Source organism: Chanos chanos, chromosome 4, assembly GCF_902362185.1.
Source record: "Chanos chanos chromosome 4, fChaCha1.1, whole genome shotgun sequence".
In the NCBI taxonomy this organism is placed as follows: domain Eukaryota; kingdom Metazoa; phylum Chordata; class Actinopteri; order Gonorynchiformes; family Chanidae; genus Chanos; species Chanos chanos.
The window spans coordinates 40372394-40384592 of record NC_044498.1 but is presented as its reverse complement, the minus strand read 5'-3'; the positions used below and the strand labels follow the sequence as shown (position 1 = coordinate 40384592).

General features: G+C 41.5%; 1 protein-coding gene across 1 annotated transcript; it reads right to left on the bottom strand.

Annotated features, from left to right (window-relative positions):
- Positions 1 to 1843: 1843 nt before the first annotated feature.
- On the bottom strand, positions 1844 to 11959 carry rab11fip2 (RAB11 family interacting protein 2 (class I)). The gene is made up of 5 exons (XM_030771365.1): positions 11578 to 11959; positions 6966 to 7378; positions 6449 to 6800; positions 4937 to 5033; positions 1844 to 2310 (listed from the first exon to the last, which is right to left on the bottom strand). The coding sequence occupies exons 1-5, from the start codon at positions 11928 to 11930 to the stop codon at positions 2086 to 2088; spliced, it is 1440 nt and encodes a 479-aa protein (XP_030627225.1). The 5' UTR covers positions 11931 to 11959; the 3' UTR covers positions 1844 to 2085.
- Positions 11960 to 12199: the final 240 nt, after the last annotated feature.

Sequence of the window (12199 nt, the reverse complement as noted above, 5' to 3'; positions counted from 1 at the left end):
AGTCTATTGAAGTACATAATACTACTCTATTTGCAAAGCTATATATACAGAGCAAGTATGAGTACCGCTTAATGTGAAACTTAGGGTGGTTTGGTTACTGTAACCAAATTAACTTGAATTGAGTCATTCCCACCTTTCAACACTTCATGAAACATATTTTTGGTGGATCTTTTTTCTCTCTTTTACTCCAAATTCACAATTACATGCAAGCATTTGATAAATTCACACCAATTCTGTACAGTATCAAAGGTTTACTTTTGTAAAGTTGACAGGTTTTAGACTTTCATATATTTTTTTTTTTAGTGGCCCTGTAACAATGATTTTATGCGCAACATTAGACATGTTATAACACATTTAAAATCAAGATGGTTATTTTAATAAAAGTCCCAAAAACCACATGTAAACAGTGTTTCAGAAGGTAAAGGTCTTCTTTGTACCTCACTGTCATTGGGTATATTGCACTTAATTTGGCTTTTGCATGACTCACATTCATTCTTCTGTCTCTTCCACAGGATAGTGATGGTGATGGTGACTGATAGTGAGGCAACATGTTTGGCCCTTGACTACAGACATGTAGCATTCACCAAGACTCCCCACAGGCAAGATGATGACTGCTGTGTAGGCACCAGTGCTGAGACAGATTTGTAAGGTACAGCATTTTCTAACCTCATTTCTTGGCCACTGTTTCATGCAGTAACAGCAAAAGGTTTTCAGTTGTGTGTGTGTGTTTTAAAGTACCCTGGTGTCAACAGACAAAAATTAACTTTGTTTAGTCTGAGAGACATTTCAGCATAACACACACTTGGACACAAATCACATTTTCACCGTTATGTAATGGCCGCATACTTAGGAAAGCCATATTAACATCCATTTTTTTTTTTTTTTTTTTGTGAATTAGAGCAAGGTCTTCGAAACCAGTGTAATTACATAACTATGCTTTGATCCATGCAGGTAAACATTCAGTAGTGTAATTCTGTGTACCAGCCCAGTGTGTCGTTTCCTTTAAAAACAAAAAGTACCAACTGACAAACACCATTAAAATTAGTTTAAAAAAAAAAAAAATCATACCAATTGTTCTGCAGTATTGTTGTAACTAAGCAACAGCTACCATGACAGCATTTTGTCATCATGACAGCATGGAAGGGAGTTTGTGTGTTACTCCATAGACAGCAGTGTAAACACACTGAGGTTGTGGGAGGTCATCTTAGAATTACCCTGTCGTCACACAGTTCTCCACCGCGGGGTCTTTATAGTAGTTTGAACCACGCTCTCAAACATTCAGTAAACAAACCGGACCGGTCAAACACTTTCAACACTGACATATCCACATGACTCACACAGACTTTACTTTGGTGCCAGTCAGCTGTGTGTGTGTATGTGTGTGTTTTTACATTCTCTCTTATAAAACGGGTATAACTAGACTTTGACAGAATCGTGATCATCTCGACATGTGTTTTTGTGATGGTGACGCACCAAAAGACCCTGTACAAACAGGCAATCGTTTTTGTGAAGTGCATTAGCTGAGTCACAGTAAACCCTAGTCACAGAGTGAAGTCCCGAAGTCACGGCTTGTGAGTGAAAATTATTAAGTGTAACATTTAGGTTTGAATTTAAATACATTTTTTTTTTTTTTGATGGTGCAAATAAGATACTCAAGAGATTGGTCCCATTCAATGAGTTCCTTCAGCTCCATTTGAATGTTAATTGGTAAAAAAAACAAAAAAGAAAAAAGAAAAGAAAAAAAAAACAAAACAGTGCATCCATGTTTACCCTAACTGTAAATCTACAGAGCAGAGCAGACACTTTAGGTTTAGAATGTCATTCTAATAGAGGGCAAACTGACATAGTGCTTGGATCCGAGTTTTCACAGGTTTTGGCATCTGAACAAATAGTTTGAGTGCTTCGGCCTCAAATCTCACTGCAGGTTCAATAAACTCGTAGGCTGAAATTACTGATACACTAATATGCCCTGTGTTCTTTGCCTAAAGATTTGGTTACTCCACTTTTCCCCCACGATTTCTGGAACTCTATCTGACACCCACTGCTTAGAACAGAAGTGCTTGGTGTCCGCTGAGATGGTCACCTCTATTTCTTTGATATTTTCCCTGCTTTTCTTTTGGGTTCGTACGGGGTCCGCAGGATGCTTGGAGTCTCCTCCATCACGCGTACCAGCAAGTTGTCAATGTAGTCTTCCAGCTCACGAATATGAGCGTCTTTCTTCTTTACCACCTCCTTCTGTTTGATCAGCTCCTGTACCACCTCCTCAAAGGAGAGACCAGAGTAGGCTGCCATACTCATCTGGGAAACGTCCTAGAAAGAGAGACAAAAATGTGGTTGTCATGAGAAACGTGGCTGTTATGGGATTTACACGTATCCAGTCCTTTTGTAGTTTTTTTTTTGTTGTTTGTTTGTTTTGTTTTTTGTGGATTACAGAGTTTAGACTTAATGAGCAGTGTGCTCTGCTTTCTGTATAAAGTGGACCGAACGATACCTCCCATAACTGGAAAAGAAAAAAAAAAAAAAAAAAGAAGAATAAAGCAGCTTAAGGATACAGCACACAAATGATGATCGTATGGTAGCATCAGTAAACCTGAGTAAATACAGCATAGCGTCAAAATCAACGAGCAAACAACAAATGCCAATGCAACTCCAATAAAGAAAGCACTACACAAAAGCAGGAAGTCTCACTGTGTGAGAACAGCAAATTAAAAAGTTAATCAAACTGTCTGGTAATGTCAAGGCTTTGAATCTGACATGTGGCATGCGGTTTTATATCCATGATCTCACTAATTACTGATCTAATATGTAAGTGACCTTCAGCTCACATCACTGACAAGAAACGTCCTGTTTACCAGAACCTCTGTGTTTCAGAGTTCTGTTTTTCAGAGTCTGTTTCTCTACACTTGAGGGCTGATAGTTAAATGCACTAATTAGAGGTGTTAGAGTTGCTGTCATGTTGAAGGACATATTTTATCTTTCGCCAGTATGTGACATCTCAAAGCCAAATTATATGAAGTTATTTAATTAGTTGTGATTGAAAACCATTAATTCATAGATTCCCACATTCATAATATGTCAGGGTGAGATCGATCTTTGTGTTTAGCAATCTGTTGCCCTGAGCTGAAGAAAACTGCACTTGTCAACTGCTTAGCGCAGCACGTACATGTGGAAAAAAAACACCCCTAAAATACCACTGTTAGTGTCCTCATAATTTCCTATGGAGTGAGTTCAAGTAAGAAAAATGATCTGTCTGATCCCCAATTCTTAATCTTCATGATTGAAACCCTCCTCCTCTCTCTGACCCAGTTAGGAACCTTGACCAGCTGAGAAGACAAGAACTGCACATTAAGATTAGACTGGTCAGATAACAATAATAAAGAATCTGGCCTTCCCTCGCTTTTCCCAGGGGAAACAACGGCGCACACACACACATTTCTCCTTATAAAACCGCCTAATGACGCGAAAAATCTACAGACGTGTCCAAAACTTTAAAAAGAGCCGTGTTACAGATGGCCTCTGCATCTTTAACGCTTATCTCGCTTGTCTTCCTCTGAGAGCCAGAAGCATTTCTAACGGTTTTCAGTAAGACAGATTTGGGCAGTCCTCTGTTTTCAGAAACTACAGCAGAACCGTTTATCAAAATACTTTTCAAATAAACCTGCTAGCAAAGCTGTCAATAATGACTCAAAATCAAGGAAAAACAATAAAATAAGGCATGTCATATACAGGTGGGTTTGAAGTGTTGATGTGAATGGTTTACTGTAGTATGCTGTAGTAATAAACTCACTACTGATGTTAAATAAATCCCCTCAGTATTCAAGCCACTAGCACGAGTTTACTTGCTGCCTACATGTTCAATACTTGTTTTTAGTATATTACAAATTTGTCTTGGGATAAAATAGGAAGAAAAAGTGAGAAAAGGAATAACAAAAAACACAGGAGAGCATTTAAATGAATGACTGAATAATGAAAGAAAGGGACCCAGTGTGGGCTAGTGGAGTCTGTAAGAGAGCTCAAGAAATGACCATGAACCAGCAAACTGCTGACAACCGGATTTCTCCAATCGTGTGAGAGAGAGAGAGAGGGAGAGAGAGAGAGAGAGAGAGTGAGAGATAAGACGTCCACTTGGCATTCTCCAGTTGTCTCATTACTGACGCTAATGAGGGCCTTTGCGCTGTGAATATAAAACTAGAGCCTTTTGAAATGTCTCGCCCCTCTCCCTCCCCCTCGGCCTTTAATTAGGGCCTTATAGTGCCAGAGACGCCATTTCACGGACAGGGCGCTAACACATCCTAAGAGACGGGTGAGGAAAGCCATTTTCAGCACCACGATTCTCATTTAAACATCATTTCACTCGCAGCTCTCACAAAGTAAACAGAACTACTGCCGCCGTTTGTGAGGAAAAAAGGCCCATTATTGCTGTAACGCAGCTTGAGAATTTCGCATTAACAATCAGTTTAACACCGGACTGTGTCTCACCCGTTGTGTAAATCTAAACATATGACACACTGTACATTACTCATAATCAGAGTACCAATTATTGAGTGCGCGGATTGCAACACAGGGCTCTTTACAAACCTAATGGACACTGGCTAATAACTATCACACAATTTCACATTACGTGCAGATCAAAGACGCTGACCAGCTGTTAATTAGATAAGTGGCACTCGTTCCAGGGTGTCATATGTGAGATCAGTGTCATCCTGGTCCATGTCCAACAGCCTACCAATAAACCACCAATTAAAAGTTGGTGCCAGTTTGAAAACTTTGCCAATCAATATAATTGTAAAAAAAGAAAAAAAAAAAAAAAAAAGAAAAATACCCACCACTATTCAGAGCACATTCAAATAAAGCCTGATTACATATGACATCATTATCTACACAACAGAAAAAAAAATTCATCCTAACTTGTAGTATAGAAGAGAAACTGAAGTGCCATCATTTTCAGATGTTCTCTTACACTTTTCTTCTCTGGAGAGGTTCTGCGCTTCTGAGCGAGGTCTTCACTGCTGGTGCGGTTTTTCATATTGTCACTGTGAAGGATCAGAAGAAAACAGATCATAAACCTACCACCCAATAAACAAAACAACTCATTTCCTTCACAGAGCTGAGCGTGCCAGAGCATGGAACCAAATACACAGAGTCAGACCAACAATATCGTACTGAAACGCCAAAGCTGTCAAGCTAACGAGCCGACATCTTTACCGGTAAGCAGTCGCTTAATACACAGTAAATAGCAGAATAACTGGCCCATGAGAGGTTCCGTCTGTATAAAAAAATATCCAACCTCATCTGAAAAAAAAAATGCATATAAAGAGGGTCACTGCATACATGCAAAAAAAAAAGAAAAAAAAAAAGTAAATTCTCACATTGTCACCTCCTACGCATGCAAGCTGCAGGCATCACTGACCACAAAAAAAAGAGGTACAGTTTGAAACGACCGCTAGTTACCACCAATCACAAACATTATGGAAACCCTGAGATCCCACTGCACCGTAAAACAGCGGGGCCGCTGTAATGAATCAGACATTAGCTTGATTTGTCTTTCTCTAGAGGAAAAAAACCCCCCCAAAAAACTACAATTATGTTGCCTCTGGCATCTTCACCATGCTGTGAAGTGACCCTGTTTTAAAACCATGCCTTCACACGCGGCCTTTAACCACTAAAACTGACTGTCTGAGCTTGTTCTATCATGCGCCTTTCTTCCTGTGCTCTCTCTCTCTCCCTCTCTCCTCAATGACCTGTGATCTCAGATGGTGCCTAGCTGGTTGCGGATGAGGAGAGCAGTGACTCAAGCAAAGATAAGTTGTTAATTGACTGGTCAATCTCTCCATCAGATCTCATTACTGGGACTCAAAGAGCCCTGTTCGCTCGGCCAAGCTCGACACAGGCGAGTTAATAACACACCTTCCCCTCAGATAAACAGGGGGCTCCCAGGCAGGCTGCACTAGTACTTGCCGCTGGGAAAAAAAAAAATGTTGTGAGGGTGTTACTTTTTGTGGCTATAAAAAGGACATTTATTCTTAAGTGGAAACAGCAGTATATGGATTGCTGAAATACAGGAGCATTGTGTTTATGATACATTTGTGGATATTTGTGAAGTATCTGCAAATCTAAACTTGTTGAAATGAAAAGACCCCTTGTTTTTTTTTCGCCCAGATGCTTCTGTTACTATCGGGAAACGATTTTTTTTTTTTTTTAGCAGCTAACAAGTATGAAGACTCCCTCTCAATCCGCTCCACAGAAACAAAAATGGATGGACACCGAATAACAACAGAAAGACAAATCAGAAACAAACAAAGCCCCAGCTGGAGCAGCGTCCCTAACTAATCGGACGGAAACATCAAAACACATTAACTTTAAACCACTTCAGTGGTAGCAGCAGTATTTTCTGGAGGGCTGGAAACAGTTCTGGAAAGATCTGTACTGTTGAAGTGGTCACAAATACCTGGATTTGTAGTGCGAAAGGAAAGGGTTGGTTTCGCCCACTGGTTCGGTGCTGAATGGATTGGGAGAACGAAGGTCGCTGGAACTCCCTGATTTGCTGCCGTTACTCGTTTTTCTCCCTTCTTTTTTTCCAGTCACTCGCTCCAACAAACTGACCTTCTCTTTCTTCTCTTTCCGATCGGACCCGCTCCACAGCGCCCCCTGGTCACCCTCAAAAGGGTTGCGGTTACGTGGCAGCGTGGCATACTTTTGCGGCATATTGTCTCCAATATCAGAGAATGGATCACTGTGCGTCTCATCTTCGTGGTAACCTGGCACCTCACTCTGGGACCGGCGGTGGGGTGAACCAGTAGCTGTGAACAAAAAAAAAGGAGATTGAATTTGACAGCAAAGTATAGAAAAGCACAAAAAAGTGTAAGCCCAAAAACATGCAGCACTGGGCTGTCATGGTTATTTTTCACTGTGCTATCAGAAAATAGCTAAAAGTTGTATAAAACAGATTGTATGCATAGTCTTACCAGTCTCTTCGATGGAGTTCATGGAGTCCAGTTTGGGTCTGAAATGGGTTCCGATGAGATCGGACATGGAATGAGCTGCCGAGAGTTTCTGTGTGCCTACGAGCAGAGAGCGTTTCGGTCTGGGCTCTGGAATGGGTTTCTGGTGAGGATGCGGGCCTGGGCCGGCCGGGTGTGGGTAAGCATCGCTCAGGGCAGATCGGGGCAGAATAGCTGACGAGGTGTCGGAGGGAATGCCGTCGTGTTTGCGACCTCTCACCTTGTCCTTGAGTTTGGTGAAGGGCGAACGTGGCTTGTCCTTCATGGAGAGATCAAACATGCTGGCTGTCATGTTGTTCCTCATGAACTGAATACTCACCTGAATCTTCCCTCGCTCTTTTCTCTTCTTCCCAGCCCGAGAGTCAAGCGTGTACCAACTAATTAAAACAGATTAAAAAAAAAAACAGAGAGAGAGAGAGAGAGAGAGAGAAAGAAATGAAACACAGAAATATTAACTCTGGCTACCTGGCCTAGATTCATTACACACCACAGGAAAAGATCTGGGTCAAAACAAGCACAAATATGCAGCGAAAGGTCAGTAAGGGTTTCCAAAATACGTTGGATGACTCTATCGACAGTGTAACACACAAAAGATTGCCATTTTGAATCAGGCTTACAATAAAATGCTAAATACAGCACTGATAGGTCACAGAAAGCTAAATACAGCTGTGACAGTCCCATCCATTCCAGTATTTCATTGGTTTTTAATAATGGTTTAACACTCAGGGTTAAAGGTTCAAATGTTCTGTGTGGCTCAGAACAGATCTGTGGAGGCTCTCTGTCCGCAGCTGTGATTCAGCAGCAATAAGAAGCTTATTAAAATATTTTGGTCCATGCATTCACCAATGAAGATGCATCAGCAAATGGTCTTAAGAGGAATTATGATGTGAAACCAAATTGAATCATGCGAGAAATATTCCGTTGAACTGTTTGCTTGCAATTATGATTCCAGATTACAGTAGCTACCCTGCAGCAGAACAAAAAGCGACCACCACAAAGTGATGAGTCAAAATATGACGTGTTAAGAGTGTTAACAGTTTCTAAGCACTATTATCATCCAGTCTATCCATCTACTAGGTGTGAAAATGATGGAGAACATCACTGCGTGAACATAAGAATTTAAGTTAACATTATGTTAAACCACTGTTAAGCACTGAATGGACCATAAACAGGGACATAATGCATGGGTGAGAGAAGTGTTTGTGGTGATCTGTAGAGCCTTCATAAGGAGAAGTACACTTTTAAGGCCTGTTAATACCAGATGGAAATAGTCAACCGCTCTCTCGTTTCCTCTTTCTGTTAAAAAAAAAAAACCTTGTGGAAATGTCTCTTTCAGACTCCGTCCCACATGTATAATTCATAGAACGACGAGGGCAGCTTGTTTGTCTGCAGAGAAACCCAATTTCACCTCACACAAATCCACAGACAAGTCCATTTGAAAGCTTTCGCCTGCCTGAGAGCGCATATTATATTGGGGATAAACAGAGGTCCCTGGTAACTGTGCTGGTTCGGGTCATACAAAGACTGTTGAGTAATGCTTCCCATCTCGGTTATTCTCGAGCTTCTGTTTGCCTAACCTCTTCGGCCTGCTCTGCTGGAAGTCATGTGACTGGTGCCTTTACTTGTCAGAAAAAAAAAAGAGGTGTGTGACATTTACACAAACCTGGCCTTTGTTCCACGCTGCTTACATTGTCTGTATTTGGAGATTACTGAAATAATATTTCAAGTGCACTAAGTAAATTACACACACTGTTAAAGCCTAACTGAATTTGTTCACAGTGTTGAGGGACTTTAGGTTGTCTGCTTCAAGTTGTCTGGTCGGATTCTCTTACTCAAGTTCATATGTACAAATCGCAGGAAACCAATGTAGCAACACTCTTACATCCACACAGTCTGAGTGCTGACATTCTGAAGTGCTAAGACCAATGTATTAGCCCACGTACAGAGAACTCTTATGCAAAGTCCTATTGCATGACCTAGACATTTTACCAATACATTCCATTGTTTGCAATGATATTCATCAAGCTTATAAGGGTATGACCAAGCTACTTCCATTTCCATTCAACAAGTCTGTATTTGGCAACATGTTCGTGAAGGAGCAGAAACATGAGGAGAAAAAAAAAAGTTTCTTTAGACTACTGGAATTTGGCTGATGTCTCTCCGGTGGGAGAGGTGCCTTGGAACAAGTGGCTAGGGTTCGCCTGGTGCGAAGCCCAGAGGTGGTGCACTAATCTGGGCATGACTTAGAGAGACAGAGTGCTGAAAGGAGGCCAGCATAGTTCCTCACATGAATGTCAAGGCCAAGATAAACCTCCTTCTGCCTGGAACCACAATACTCCCACTCTGCCCTGACCGCTGGGAACCTCCACACAATCAACAAACACAGGTGTGCAATAATTAGCCCCGTCGACTCAAATGTCAAAAAGGGACTCTCCTCCCAACGTGTCAGTCAAAGAAACCTCGAGGATGGACAGGGTTAGCGTGGGACCTGCTAACTTGGACAGCCACTTGGGGACGAAGAACGTGAGCTGCCTTGGGAGAGATTGGTGGTCGTGTCAACCGAGTCAGGGAGAACTCGTTTGAGTTATGACAAGCCCCCGAAGGTGCACCATCATTGCCGGCTTGAATAAATAAAAGCGCTCCTCTGCTGATTATGACGTATCGTGAGCTCAACTTTGTGGCCGAGTAACAGTTGGCTAACGTGCTGGCATGGTGATGATATGAGCCCTAATTGCCAGCAGATCTCATGCGCTCACTCGGCCAAATGGGCTCCTGCAGGCACCACTCCTGCAGTAGATTATGGTCGTCTCACTTGAGAAATCCAACTGGTGAATGCCAAGCCCTTGAGCTTCCAAATCTGAGACAGATGACAACGTTCTAACAGCCAGTGTTTGCCTTTTATTTCTCATTTCACTAATAAGTGTTTGGACTTCCCATCAAGGGAAACGTTTGGCATTATGTCTCGAACAAAGGGGATTTAATTATTCAACGCAGCCTGGTGTATCTTCCAAACTCTGGTTTAAAAACTGAGTGAATATTCTTCTCATCTGATCAAGCTTTGATTGAGAAAACCGCCCAACATTTAAACAGACACTGTATGTCAATTTCCGAGAGGCCAGGTGCTTTTACAGCATTTCTACTCAGCCACCCCGCAGTTCTTTTTAATCAGCCTCTCAGAAGAAGAATGACATCGGCCAGCCCTGATGACTCAGAGTGAGAACGGCCGGTTGTCATTCAACAGATAAAGGTATGAGTCAGCTGGTCAGAGCCAAACAAAGAAATGAGAGAAGCAAAATTCCGTGGGCAACACCTTGCTGACTCTCTAATATGAACATGCTTTTGGCAGGGTTCAAAATGTGCAAAAGACATGTTATAACTTGAGTTACTGTTGCACAGTCCAAAAAAGTAAAACAAGTTAATCTGGTTGTCACTGTATGTCCATTCTGGAGAACAATCAGTGGATCCAGACAGACCAGAAAAAAAATATATATATCAGACTACACGTTTAAGATTGTCCTCACTAAACTAGTTCAACCACTTTCAGGCTAAAATAAAAAGGAGTACTACCTAGAGGTAAGTATTCATTCATGTACCTACACAATACAGGTCCTGGAATGGGTAAAATATCTGGTCAGGAGACACAGCTTTCAAGGTTTCGAACTAGTCAGCAAAATGCAGTTTTTGTTATACGAAACTGCCACTGTTGGCTCAATATTCATCGCGTCCCTGTTGTTTTTTTTCCCTGGTGTATCCGATATGCGTGGATGATTTTCATTATTTGCCTGAAACACAATCTCACCAAGACGTCAGAATGCACAGTTAGGGCTCTTTCCAGAGCACTGAGCTTGCAGGTGCGCATTTTGCATTTTGCAGTGTTACAACAGCAAAACACAAGGGGAATGGCAACTGCAGTGAACTCAAGCAGTAAAGCTGATCTCAAGTTTATGGAAATATTATGTAGGCCTAAGCCTACAGGACATATGATATTTATCAATATTTAAAGTGCTTTGAAATGTTTCCCTTTGCACACTTTGAGACAGGGAAAAACATTTGAAGGGTTTTCATTTGACTTGATGCCACATAGCTGAATGGTTTTTTTTTTTTTTTTTTTGCAAGTGTCAGAAGTGGGTGTATGATCTACAGTTTAGTCACCACACATAACCATTATCACACCATTTCTGTTAAGCGCTCACGCAATGCCCCTGTCTACTTAAAGACCCCCAAACAATAAATGAACCCAATCCAGCACTGACCGTAACCCTGGGCTAAATGGCAAAGGGATTAGCATTCCATTACTCATTCCATTACTGTGCTGGGTTCTGTGGGTTTCATTTTTTGGATTCACACCTCACCCTTTAAACCTGGGGTGACTTTCCATTCATTTGAATATGGGCTCAATGTTTTCTGTTTAGGTTCCTCATTTTGGTTGCACTTCTTCATTTGTTTGCATGTGATATTTTACCTTTCTGACCCAATGCATGACACTAGCTAGGCTTTTATATTCCAGACCATGATTCAAAGATATTCTCAATACATACAGGAAACAGGCTAAAAATTAAATAATGACTGCACTTACTCTGTTTTTCTCCGCTCTTTGTTATCGAAAATTTCATTCAGGTTGATTGTTTTCTGGCCCAGGAACTTGTCCATGCCAACTAGGGACCTATGCATAACGGTGAGGCATAGCTCATAAATCTCTGGGTTGCCCTCTAACAGTAAACCTGGCAGTTCGAATGAGGCTTCTTCTCTCCACACAGGGCTGAGTGTCTTCTCCGCCACAGATGTAGAGTACTTCTCTTTGCCCAGCTGAATGATGGTGTAGGCATCATTGGTGGCATTCTTGCCCTTAGGTTGAAGGTCTGTTGCTTGCAGAACAGTTACTTGGACATGAGTTGGAAACCACTTCTGTGATTGTTCAGCTAAAGACATGGTGGTCTAGCTTTATGAATATAAATACTTTCTTATTAGGGAAAGGTCGAGATGGGGTACCGTATATAGTACAACGATTCAGTCATAAATTGGACATGATGCCGACAGTTTCACAACAGTGCAGCTCGGATGCTGAAAGATACCCTGAGTGAAACAAGTTTCCTTGTTCTGTTGAAATTCCAAAACTCTGGCGATATACATTCATCTGCAGAGTCCATTTTTTAAAAGACCATTAACGAGTCCCAAACGGTTGTTATCATTTCAAGCAT